The sequence below is a fragment of the Lycium ferocissimum genome, chromosome 7 (assembly GCF_029784015.1).
Source record: "Lycium ferocissimum isolate CSIRO_LF1 chromosome 7, AGI_CSIRO_Lferr_CH_V1, whole genome shotgun sequence".
NCBI classification, from domain to species: Eukaryota; Viridiplantae; Streptophyta; class Magnoliopsida; order Solanales; family Solanaceae; genus Lycium; species Lycium ferocissimum.
The window spans coordinates 6,259,278-6,272,024 of NC_081348.1; the positions used below are offsets into that span (position 1 = coordinate 6,259,278).

Below are 12,747 nucleotides of genomic sequence, written 5' to 3' on the forward strand. Positions count from 1 at the left end.
TTTGTTGAGACGTTGGTTGCTTGGCGCATAGTTCCCTCAAGGTCAACTTAAGAGTTTGGTGCTAATTAGTATGTAATTAGGAGGCCTTAGTTAATATAGAGCCTTGGTTGCCTAATTGTGTCTAAGTTTTGTGTCAAATTATCTATCCTTTATTTTCTCTTGTTTTCTTTGTTATCTTATTGCTTTCGCGTATCTGTTCTTGTATCAATATGAGTAAATCTAAAATTTATCTGAGATTATTCAGCTGTTGGAAAGAACTACCGCTTCAGTAGGCCTCACCATATATCAAATATTTCTATGGCAGAAAAGAAAAGAGCAATCCAGATAAATAGACTAAATTTTATCTTTTGTGATCAACAATCTGCATAATAGAAAAATATTAGATGATTAATTTTCCCTATCAACAATGGGTAAGCATAAAGAACATAAAATATCTTAAATCTTCCTTCGTTTGAACCAGTGTTTTAAAAGGCGGGGGCATAAGGCGAGGCGTTTTACGTCTGCTTTAGCGAGGCGTAAGCTCCGAGGCACGGGGCGTAAGCCTCATGGGACTTTAATTTTTAGTATTTCATAAAATGATATAATTATAATAAATACTTTTAAATAGGTAAAATAGCGTAAAAATTTGAAGAAAACTATAAATATATGCTCCATCCCCACAAAAAAACTAATCAGAACAATCTATTATACGCTACTTACAAGCACAAGTGACTGCTCGTTACTTTTTTGAGATAGTAGAAGACAAGATAAATAATTGAAAAAGAACATATATTAGGCATTCTAGCAATAAAAAAAGGTCGTGACTTTTAAATTTAATGTTTCGGTTCCTATTTAAAATATTTGAGTAATTACTAGTTGACTTTTGAGAATTTGGGCATTATATTGAGGACTTATTTAACAAATTTTGTTTTAATTTGATGAAGTTTTCTGGGCTTACGCCCCGAATTGCTGGGCGTACTCCTTTTGAGACTTTCGCCTCGAACCATCCCCCGGGGCATTTTTGATACCCCCGAGGCTCGCTCCGAAAACGCCTTTTAAAACACTGGTTAGAACAAGAAAATATTATAGCAGCAGTTAAAAGCATGTGACTATTAATTACCACTTTGACAATCCCTTTACGCCTAAAATATTTGGTAGATACCATCATTGGTATTCGTCCACCATTTACCCCATCGAGATTGCAGCCCGACCTCACTTATAGCCTGTTTGACCAAGTTTATTTTTCCCCCAAAAATACTTATTTTTTTAATAAGTGCTTATTTTAAAAAAAAGTGAGGTGTTCGGCCAAGCTTTTGGGAAAAAATAAGTGCTTTTAGGGAGTAGCAGAAGTAATTTTTCAAAAGCTAAAAAAATAGATTTTGCCTAAAAGACCTTTTTGAAAAGTACTTTTGAGAAAAATACACTCAGAAGCACTTTTTAAAAGCTTAGTCAAATATTAATTGTTGCTCAAAAGTACTTTTTAAAATTAATTAATACAACCGCTTTTAACCAAAAATACTTTTTGAAAAATAGTTTTGAAAAAAATCTTTTTAAAATAAGTTATTTTTTTACTAAACATGATTTATTAAAAGGCACCATCCCGCTCCAACGCTTCTCTGTTCTTATGAATAATGTCTTTCATGGATCCAAAGATTAGCTCAAGCTCTTGATACGTCCCAGGTTCATTTCAGCTTATGTAATAAAACTGACTGATGCGTTAAATATCTATCGGGGAATCATCGTTGTTCCGAACAACTAAACCTTACCAAAGGATAGGTTGCCTACCGTTTAACTCAAAACAACATATAATTTGCAAACTCTCATCATAACACAACTAAACCAATATAAATTTAACCAAAACTACAGCTGGAATCTTTTTGGTATGATACATATAGATACAAAGTTAAAATGCTTAAACAACAAATAAAGGACTTTGCTTAGTTATATTTGATTCTTGTATTATGTGCATTTGGAAAATTTTCACAATATGAATCTTCAGGGTAAAATCATATTGTGCCTCCTATCAGACACAGTTAAACACAGAGAACAAGTTCTAAACACGAATAAATTTTGCGCAATCAAGAGACCTTACTTCTTTTTAATTAAGAAAAATAAAGCAGCAATAAAGAGTGACAAAAAATCTCACCACTGTCATGGTTGAATTCAAAAAGAAAAAAGAAAAAGAAAAAACTTGTACAATTGATCCTTGGTTGACCGTAAAACTGAGAACCATTATCTAAGTTTCTTTTTATTCTCGTGATCTTTGGATTCCAACCCAACGTGCAAAATCCACCCACCTGGTAAGAGAGGAATAAGGATTTAGAAAATTAAAAAATAAAAGAAACTTCCCAAGAAAAACCTTAAGAGTGGAAAGAACTTACATCAATGATCCCAAAAAGGTATTGCCAGTTCGAAAAACGAAGCACAATGCACTGAGGGCGATCTTGTTCTTGTGTAGCAAGGGCTCCAATATTCGTTGTTCAATAATTCCAGCAAGGATTTGGTACCTGATAAAGGAATAAAGCATATCAATGAAATGGCATGGGACTTCCAAACATTTGTTTTTCGACATATGGAGCTAGGGGGGTGGGGGTTATTTTTATTTTTTTTTTTTTTTCTTCCTTGGCTTCAAGAGACTGTTTCGTATTGCAGTCATTCCTCTTGTGGTTTTCTATTACCTAACGACTTGTATATATATCACCACAATAGCAAAAGGAAACTCAAACTCTAAATACAAGAGGTTATACATTGTTACCAAACTATAATGTCATGGATGAATTTCAATAAATTAAGAAGCAAAATTAGTTAAGATCATTCACAATCTGTTCTCCATTAGAAAAAGGAGACGAGATTCCAGCCTTGAATATTTTGTAATGCATGCTATTACGTGGTAAGATGACTAAACCTCATAATTGTAAAATCTAAGGACACTTTGTATACGCTTAGCTCCTTATATCCGAAGCTATATTTCAAGGTTTGACACTGTAAACAGACCAAATTTCTTCTCAAGAAGGTTTTAATTAGCCCCATTAATTTTATAGCAAACACTGCACAGCAAGCTTACGCGCCTTATATAGTGTACTCTGGATCAAGGAGCTTTATCCTAAAAAAGGGTAATGTGTAATATGACCAAACAAGGATATCTCAAAAGAAGATAGTGAAACGGAAGAATAGATGTTTGAAGGAAAATGATAAAGGTGCTCAATTAGAAGGAAAAAAGTAGTTGTTTTATGGCAACAGAACTGGTGGCCACAGAAGCACTGTTGTTTCATACTGTGTAAATGAATAAACTTGAACAGCACGGGGTAAAAAGTGTGAAATTCCTCCAAGTACTTTTCCTCACTACGATATGGAAGAAGCTAATCATTATTTTGGACGACATTAGTTCTTGAAAATATTGAAATACCTAAGGTTGGCTGAGACTGCCATGTAAACACCATATGCAGCACTGCTTGACAGAACTGGTAGATTCTCAGCTTCACCAGCAAAGGTTTTATCAATAGCCTTCCGTGCATTGATTAAAGTATTTGTTACACCTGTACCAACCTGGAATAAAGGGGAAAATGGATTAACTAATTAGATCAAAGGGACCAGCATGCGAGCTGACACTAACCAAGCTACAGAATAGTTGAGAAATAACCACTGTACTAAAGACTCAGTTACTTACAGAGGAATAAGTACAAGAGTAGTTCACAAACAGAAGAATGCAAGAACACATGCACATTATTCCAATGAGGTGATTATGATGAGTTGAGCACATACGTACACATATATACACATAAATATATGAAGGGGGAGAGAGAGAGTGTGAGGCATTTATAGACCTACAAGTTACAGAGGCAAGATAAAATATCCAAAACAATATTGACTTGTCATTTATGCTCAAAAACAGTACCGGAAGGAATATATAAACAATGACATTCCACATGATATTGTTAATGTACGACTTGAAAGAGACAGATATAGAATATGTACTGTATGTCTGTAACAGTGTTTACTTGAAGTTACACTTTTCCCATATTATGAACTAGGACTTGGTGGTAGCCATTTTCCTAATTATGAAGCAGGAAGCTGGAATAAGCGTCTTAAAATAAAATAAACGCTTCAACAAAGATAAAGATGCCAAATAGGGTCGGAGTAATTAGTCAACTGAGATCAACACTAGAACAGAAGATAAAGAAACCCCAAATTTACTCAATTTTGGTCCTAACTACAGGTGAAAATCAGCCTTTATCAATAAAGTGCCGGTTATTGTCCACTTCAATATTGGCATCTTCTAGATTATTGTGTCTAGAGGAAGTGGATCTCCAATAGTTTGAGGTGTAAATAGTCGTCAATATTCCTAACAGTTGACCAAACCCAAAAACGAAGGTAAAAGTCAAAGCATATCATAACAGCATACTCAATTATGACTGAACAATTAGGGTACATCTTGTTAGTTCCACAATTTTTTCTCGTCCATTAATAGGCTCTTCACAGACTTACCAGAGATGCACCTGAACCAACTGCAAATAGTTTGGCCCCATTTCTCTGCAGGACAAGTTAGACTATGTTAAGCTTGATAAATACATATAACTTGCAGTAAAATATGATAAACTTGTTAAAAATATATCAAATGCATTACCACTATGGCGCCTAGTCTCTGTAAAAATGAATAGGAAGTACCAGCCAACACAACCTGAGAACAAGATAAACACAAAGTTCAATCAGTTACTTGTATCGGGTGACTAAAGCCCATCCCCTTAACCAGAAAAGGGAGAGCAGATTTTATGAAAGAAAGATGTTTTAGTTTCATTAATCATAAACCTGAAATGCGTTGTCTGGGCAGTTGTAGAAAAGTTTAGTAAGAGGCCCAGAGCTAATTGCAAGAGAAGGACGGAGAATAACAGTAGGAGCTGGGAGCCAGACCAGCATAAAATCAGCAACAATGGCCATCACCTGAGTAAAAATACACATCACCCGAAAGTCAAGTTTAGCTTTATCAAGGAAATAGTTACTTCTCCAGCACCAAAGAGCAGTGCCACTCACTGCCAGCAAAAGAGATGATGGCTTTCCATGATTGCCAAGCAAAATGAGGACAAAGTTGTTCCCACAACCAACTGTACTAAATTTTAAATCAGATTGCTTTCAGTTAGAACTCAAGCACAATCTGATTGATCTTCGACATAATACCTTATAATATGCTTAAGAGTTGTTAATTGCAATATTCATAATTGTAAATGTGAGACAAACTTGTTTTGCAGCTCTAGATAGGATAGACTGCTTCATTTTCTTCACCCCTATATTATTTTACCATGTCAATTAGGGCTTTAACTGGTGCAACTTCAATACTGTATTAAATATGTTTCAGCCACATTTATGGGAGAAATTGTACCACATCAGCACAGACAAAGTCCAGCTCCTTTTTGAAATTCTCCCTACGCTTCTCCAGCTCTGCAGCACTCTGAAACATTGGAGAATAGAGATGTTACAATTATGATATGGAAGCATAATTATCCCATTCATTTCAAGTCAGCATTAACTCTTACAGCAATTGAGATGTTAACTTCCAGTGTCGGCATTAACTCTTAAGGAATGACAATGATAATTTACAATACATAAGCATAATGATTGTCCACTGACAATTAACAAATCTAGTACTTGTAATGCATAACTGTCGTAATGCATAACTGAATTATCTCATTAGGTGATTTCATAGTCAAAGATTCATTACAAAATAGTTCTAAAGGATTTAACTTATATACACCGGCAACTTAAATTGTTTTACTGGATCAGTACATTTTAACCTATCGTAGAGGTAACCTGTTCTTTTTTCCTTTGATAACCGTGGTGTCTGGGCCAGCTTGCGCACACCTCGACTAATTCCATGGGATACCTGCCACCTCCGACAAGCAACAGGGACCAACTAACTCTATCCATCAAAGTTAGGACAAGTGGAAAGAAACACCTAGTGTTTTTGTCTCCGCTAGGATTTGGTAACCTGTCTTATTTTCCAGGTTACTAATCCCACTTTCTTAGGGACATTTCTCCTAGAGTCCTAGTTAATATGAGAGCACAAAATCTTTTAGATGGTGCATTTCAATTGTGGAAACATATATCATGCCTTACTTTCTAGGTTACTAATCTGACTTTTACACTGGCACTGTTTATAAGTTAAACTTGAGTCTGAAACAAAGAAATTAACCTTAGTAAAGATACCAATGCCACACTCTATAGCAACTTTAGTCAAGAAAAGATCATCAGCCAGTAACCGTTCTCTAAACCCACCAAAACCAAGCAACCACCGAAGCACGGGTGACTTTTCGAGCTCCAAGAACCGGTGAACGATGGCCTGAGGTATCTTCCCCGCCTCAATTGCCGCAGCCAAGTCCTTAGGCAAACTGTCCAATGTTCTTTCAGCTTCAGCTAAAGCCATCATTGCTTCTTTCTTGTTCCTTTCCCCTGCATTTCCATCATCCTTCCCTCCTCCACCTCCGCCTCCGCCTCCGCCTCCTCCTACTCCGTCACCTCCACCGATGTTACTGTCACCGCCATGACTAGAGAATATTGGAAAAGAAGTAGTCCGAGGAGGGTGAAGTTTGGCATTTAGAGAAAGAGATGAAAAGTTGATTGGATAACTGAGTGATGAGAAACGAAAGGTTGAAGATTGGTAGTGGCTGAAACAGTTGTTGGAAAGGTAAGAGGTGGTTGTAGTGGTGGCGATAGCCGCCATTGGAGGGGGTGGTGGAAGTTGTGGACTGTAATGACAGTTGACAGTTAGCCTTTTGATTTTGCAGTTTCTAAATACTGATATTAAAAATAATAAAAATAAAAAGAGGAGGAATACATTAGGAGAATTTTCTGACAGAAATAATTAATCACTGTACTAGTTGTATATTAGTCCAAAATCTACCATCTTTTTGGTCCTACATTTAGAAAAATTTTATGGTGCGTGAGGCATGCCATGTAAGGGTTCTTATTAATTTACCAATGAGTCGCGACTTAAGTAGTACAAAAAAATAAAAGTTGAAAACTAATCAAAAAATAAAAATTCCATTAGTAGTATTCGCGCGAAATTCGTGCGTGAAAAGGTAAAAACTGCAAAAGTAACAGTTTGGCCTTTCGCACCAAAATTTGTGCGTGAATGAACCTCCCTATTTTGTCAGACTTTGTCTCTTCTTTGCTATCTTTCCTTGCAGCATCTTCAACCATTCCCTTCATTTTCTTCTTCTTATTAATTACTTTTCCTCCTTTCTTTTTTTTTTTAATTTTTTTTTTATGGTGAACAAATAAATGGGTCCTTTTTTTTAAGTTGAGAATCAAAGAATATTGAGAACACATATAGATTTTTTGACGGTGCACCTTTTATTCTTTTTTTAATTTTTTCTTTTTGTTTTCTGTTATTATTACGCTAGGATCTTGGTCTATCTTGTTTGATTTATCTTTCTCATTTCCTTGTGTATAGTTCATTTTGGGGTCCCGAACCAAAATGACTCGAAAAAAATCAAGTGAACCAAAATATCCAAACAAAAAAAAATTCTTGAGACGGAGCCGTTAACTGCTTTAGCGCAGTATTTTACTACGCTAAAGAATTTTTTTTTTTTTGTATAGCGCAGTATTTTACTGCGCTATAGCTAGCACTGAAGAAAAAAAATTTGGTAAACTTTTTTTTTTTTTTTTTGGAAAAAACTTAGTGTTTTTTCCATACTTTGACCAACGATTAGTCGTGTGTCAAGACTCCGAAACGTTAATATTTTATATAGAACGATATTTTTTTTCGCGTACAATAATGTAGGCCCAATATATCAAGGATACATAGACGTTCGGATAGTCATTTTAGGGGTTGAAAAGGTGCCGAAGTAAGTTTTGTAAGAAAAAAACTTAGTGTTTTTTTCATACTTTGTGCCCGAAGTAAGTTTTGTAAGAAAAAACTTAATGTTTTTTTCATACTTTGACCAACGATTAGTCGTGTGTCAAGACTCCGAAACGTCAATATTTTATATAGAACCTGATATTTTTTTCTGCGTACAATAATGTAGGCCCAATACATCAAGGATACATAGACGTTCGGTTAGTCATTTTAGGGGTTGAAAAGGTGCCAAGTAAGTTTTGTTTGAAAAAACTTAGTTTTTTCCATACTTTGACCAAGCGCAAAGTTATGACCATCTAAAGTTTTGACCACTTTACAACTAGTTTTTCACCTTATATTTTTTAGAATTAGATTTATATTCAAATAAAGTTATGTCTTGATTAAAAAATAACACGCTTAAATCAAAACCTTAAAAAATAAAACACTTAAACCTTAAACAAAACTTACTTCAGGCACCTTTTCAACCCCTAAAATGACTATCCGAACGTCTATGTATCCTTGATGTATCGGGCCTACATTATTATACGTGTAAAAAAAAATATCAAGTTCTATATAAAATATTGACGTTTCGAGTCTTGACACACGACTAATCGTTGGTCAAAGTATGGAAAAAACACTAAGTTTTTTCAAACAAAAACTTACGCACCTTTTCAACCCCTAAAATGACTATCCGAACGTCTATGTATCCTTGATGTATTGGGCCTACATTATTATACGCGAAAAAAAATATCAAGTTCTATATAAAATATTGACGTTTGAGTCTTGACACACGACTAATCGTTAGTCAAAGTATGGAAAAAACACTAAGTTTTTTCAAACAAAACTTTTCGGTACCTTTTCAACCCCTAAAAATGACCGTCCGAACGTCTATGTATCCTTGATGTATTTGGCCTACATTATTGTACGCAGAAAAAATATCGGGTTCTATATAAAATATTGACGTTTTAGTCTTGATACACGACTAATCGTTGGTCAAAGTATGAAAAAAACACTAAGTTTTTTTCTTACAAAACTTACTTCGGCACCTTTTCAACCCCTAAAATGACTATCCGAACGTCTATGTATCCTTGATATATTGGCCTACATTATTGTACGCTAAAAAAATATCGTGTTCTATATAAAATATTAACGTTTGAATCTTGACACACGACTAATCGTTGGTCAAAGTATGGAAAAACACTAAGTTTTTTCAAAAAAAAAAAAAAAGTTTACCAAATTTTTTTTCTTCAGTGCTAGCTATAGCGCAGTAAAATACTGCGCTATACAAAAAAAAAAAAAATTCTTTAGCGTAGTAAAATACTGCGCTAAAGCAGTTAACGGCTCCGTCTCAGTAACTTTTTTTTTGTTTGGATATTTTGGTTCACTTGATTTTTTACTGAGTCATTTTGGTTCCGGACCCCAAAATGAACTATACACAGTGAAACAGAGAAAGATAAATCAAACAGTATTAGATAGATCAAGATCCTAGCAGAATAATAACAGGAAAACAAAAAGAAAAATTAAAAAAGAATAAAAGGTGCATCGTCAAAAAATCTATATGTGTTCTCAATATTCTTTGATTCTCAATTTAAAAAAAAGGACCCATTTATTTGTTCACCATAAAAAATAAAAAAAAAATAAAAAAAGAAAGGAGGAAAAGTAATTAATAAGAAGAAGAAAATGAAGGGAATGGTTGAAGATGCTGCAAGGAAAGATAGCAAAGAAGAGACAAAATCTGACAAAATAAGTAGGCCTCATTCACGCACAAATTTTGTGCGTGAAAGCGTCAAACGCCAATTTTGCAGTTTTTCTTTCACGCACGAATTTCGTGCGCGAATACTACTAATTCGAATTTTTTTTTTTTTCAGATTGGCTCAACTTTTTATTTTTTTGACTACTTAAGTCATGACTCATTTACCAATGCACATTGTGAGTCCCACTCCAATATAACTTTTTCTTTTCTCTTCGCCCACCACCCCTTCTTCCAGCCACCCTCGCAATACCTCACCCATAATTTTTGTTTCCTACTATGGAAGATGTTTCGAAAACAACTACTTATTTGATTTTAATTTGGCTTATGATGATAAATTTAATTATCTTAGCGAATTTCAGTGAGATTTAATTACCAATGATATGATTGTTACACACACTGAAGCTTTTAACAGTTTATTTTAGTCAAGAATTGATCTTTTATTAAACTTTCCTTATTGTTTTTTTATTTTTTTTGAATTAGAGATTGATGGAAAAGTATGTTGTGATGAGATAAAAAACCATAGGAGTGTAATAGGGCAGTGAAAGTGGGTTTAAATGCCTTCTTCCTGAGCCTATTAATTAACGACTTATCCTTCCATTGAGCATCCTTTCTCAATCTTAGATTAAAAAAAAAAAATTAATACTAATACTAATTTTTTGACTTTTTTTAAAAAAATTTGATTGCTTTAAAGTAACAAACATTTATTTTATTTTATTTTGTAAAAATTGAAATGCTTAGTAGAATAATAATGCGTCTATTACCAATTAACACTCCTTAATTATTCATTTCAATTTGGGTAAAGCTTGACAAAATATAATTTTTATTTTTTTAGTTTGTTCACACAAGTCATTTAGTTGCACAAATTTAAATAGCACACTAAGACACTGAAAGAATTACAAATTTCATGATATTTGTATTTCCGCAATAAATTAATGACAGTCATTCAAAATGAAGAAGGATAATGACAAGAATAAAAATGTTAAATTACTCTTAAGTATAAGTTATATTTAAGCGAGAATAAACATCAATTAAAATAACCTTCAAGTCATTGTGTCAAAGCAGTGCACCGAAGTACCATTGTACGCTTAGGCGGATGTTGTCACGACCCAACCCCGTAGTGCCGAGACTAGTGCCCGAGCTGGGCACCTGTACGAACCCGTTAACCATAATCAGCATATAAACAGATTATACGTACATGAAAGTCGGACATCAGACCATAGCTGGCATAATCAGATCTTATGCATACAGAGAAGTGGACCGTCGCCCCCAAAATCTGTCACAAATACATATATACATATTACGCGCAATTGAAATCACATATAAGCCAAGCAACGCTATCGGAATACGGGGGACGCCCAAACACAAATCACACGGACATGACCGAACAAAGTGACTACCCATACCCACACATATATGTCTACGGACCCAAGAGTAATAACAAAATCATATGACGGGGGCTTCTCTCTCTCTTCCTTCTCTCTCAGGTGCACGCTAGTGTGCTGCTATAGTGCGCCTACTGGCCGGATGTCCAGAGGAAGGCCAAAAAAGGATGCTATAACCATGGAAACTAATGACACGACGGTGCCGAAGCAAGTAGGGAAAGGATTGGGGCTAAAAACTACCATACGACACACCGGAAAAGTGAGTACGGAAACCTGGCCGGCGCTACCAACCAAAGGCACTAACACTCCAAATGGGGGTGGATCTGCCGTGGATAAAAACTCGGGCACGGATAAGTCGGCAGGAAACCCTAGGAATCATAGGGAGGCATCGACAGGGGAACTAATCGTAGCCATTGAGCTGACTGAACATGGGAAAACGGTGGTAATCACGAAGGAAGGTACTCCTGGGGAAATGAACAACAATTCATCTAGGGGTACTTCACCCACAGGTGTGGGAGTCCAAACGGAAGCAAAGGGAACACCAGTACCGGATCTAGCCCAGCCGCAACAACCAACAAAGGCATGGAAAACCCTTTTCCAAGTCAATAAAATGGCGGAAAAAGGTATGAGCCTCAAATTTATTGCACCAACGATCCGAGATGGGAAGAAAATTATTGTATTAGAAAAAAAGGAGGTAGATGTGGGCAGTGAAAAATGGAAGACTGCACTGATTGTGTATGTTATAGGAGCTTCCCCCACTATTGCAAGTATTGGGAGATTTATTGAGCATAACTAGGAGTTTATCACCAAACCACAAATATTCTATCATAATGATGGATATTTTGTGGTATGATTTGCTAGCTTGGCTGATAGGAATGAGGTACTATACTCAGGTCCACAAATGTTGAATAATAAACCTATGATAATCAAGGCTTGGACTGCTGATTTCGATGTAGCAGAGGAAGTACTTAAGACAATGCCACTGTGGGTAAAATACCCAAAACTTCCTCTAAACTGCTGGGAAATGGAAACTTTAAGCAGAATCAGTAGTGGGATTGGGAATCCACTATATGCTGATGAGTGTACAACTGCTGTGGAAAGAATATCCTATGCTAGGGTGCTAGTTGAAATGGACATCACAAGACCTCTGCCTAGCACTATACAAGTTCAAGACCCCAACGGGAAAGTCTTTGATCAAGCTGTGACTTATGACTGGAAACCAATATACTGTGGTACATGCTGTCAACTCGGTCACGACTGCTCCAAAGACAGACTGAAGCCACCTGCTAAATCTGTTCCAAATGAACCAAGGTTTGTAAAAGGAAATAACCAGGAAATTGAAGAACATGTAGTGGGAAAAAAGGCTCCAGCAGCTGGGCTTGTCCAAAAACACAAGGAAGGAGTCCATAAAAATCAAGGGCAGAAACAGAAGCAAGAATGGAAATTTCGAGATGAGCAACCACAACAACCTGGCATTCAAAAAATGGTAGTAAATGTCACACCCCCTCCATCAGGGGTGGACTGGCAATCTATGAAACAAAAGGAAGCAGCTAGAGGTCATAAGGTCCCTACTACGTTAACTACTATGGCTCCAGGTGGTAGTATGGTAAAAGGAACCATGATGACAAATAGTGTAGCATCCACGTCCCAGAAGGAGTTGGACCAAGTGAGCAATATAGTGCTAGAACTGGAACCGAAACCACCTAATATATCCCTATGAACATAGTAACATGGAATGTTAGGGGCTTCAATAAGCTGTATAAGCAAAGGGAGATGGTAAAGTTTTTGAAAGTTCATAATGTTAG

At 35.7% G+C, this 12,747-nt stretch overlaps 1 protein-coding gene and 2 non-coding genes across 3 annotated transcripts; 2 read left to right on the top strand and 1 right to left on the bottom strand.

Annotated features, from left to right (window-relative positions):
• Positions 1-2,047: 2,047 nt before the first annotated feature.
• Positions 2,048-6,826, bottom strand: LOC132063189 (protein RETICULATA-RELATED 4, chloroplastic). Its single transcript, XM_059455645.1, has 8 exons — positions 6,164-6,826; positions 5,354-5,422; positions 4,786-4,917; positions 4,604-4,657; positions 4,465-4,509; positions 3,386-3,525; positions 2,361-2,486; positions 2,048-2,276 (listed from the first exon to the last, which is right to left on the bottom strand). Exons 1-8 carry the CDS (start codon positions 6,689-6,691, stop codon positions 2,228-2,230), a joined length of 1,143 nt encoding a protein of 380 aa, XP_059311628.1. The 5' UTR covers positions 6,692-6,826; the 3' UTR covers positions 2,048-2,227.
• A 3,052-nt stretch (positions 6,827-9,878) lies between these two features.
• Positions 9,879-9,965, top strand: LOC132065864 (small nucleolar RNA R11/Z151). The gene has a single exon (XR_009416833.1). It is a non-coding gene; the product is annotated as a small nucleolar RNA R11/Z151 (small nucleolar RNA).
• A 90-nt stretch (positions 9,966-10,055) lies between these two features.
• On the top strand, positions 10,056-10,166 carry LOC132065865 (small nucleolar RNA Z152/R70/R12). Its single transcript, XR_009416834.1, has one exon. It is a non-coding gene; the product is annotated as a small nucleolar RNA Z152/R70/R12 (small nucleolar RNA).
• Positions 10,167-12,747: the final 2,581 nt, after the last annotated feature.

Excerpts from the sequence above, each read along its gene's own strand:
- LOC132063189 (XM_059455645.1), bottom strand. The coding sequence starts at position 6,691 with ATGGCGGCTATCGCCACCACTACAACCACCTCTTACCTTTCCAACAAC. Across the intron at positions 4,918-5,353 it reads ACTTTGTCTGTGCTGATGTG|GTGATGGCCATTGTTGCTGA; the intron begins GTACAATTTCTC and ends ATTTTTACTCAG. Across the intron at positions 4,510-4,603 it reads AGAGACTAGGCGCCATAGTG|AGAAATGGGGCCAAACTATT; the intron begins GTAATGCATTTG and ends CTTGTCCTGCAG.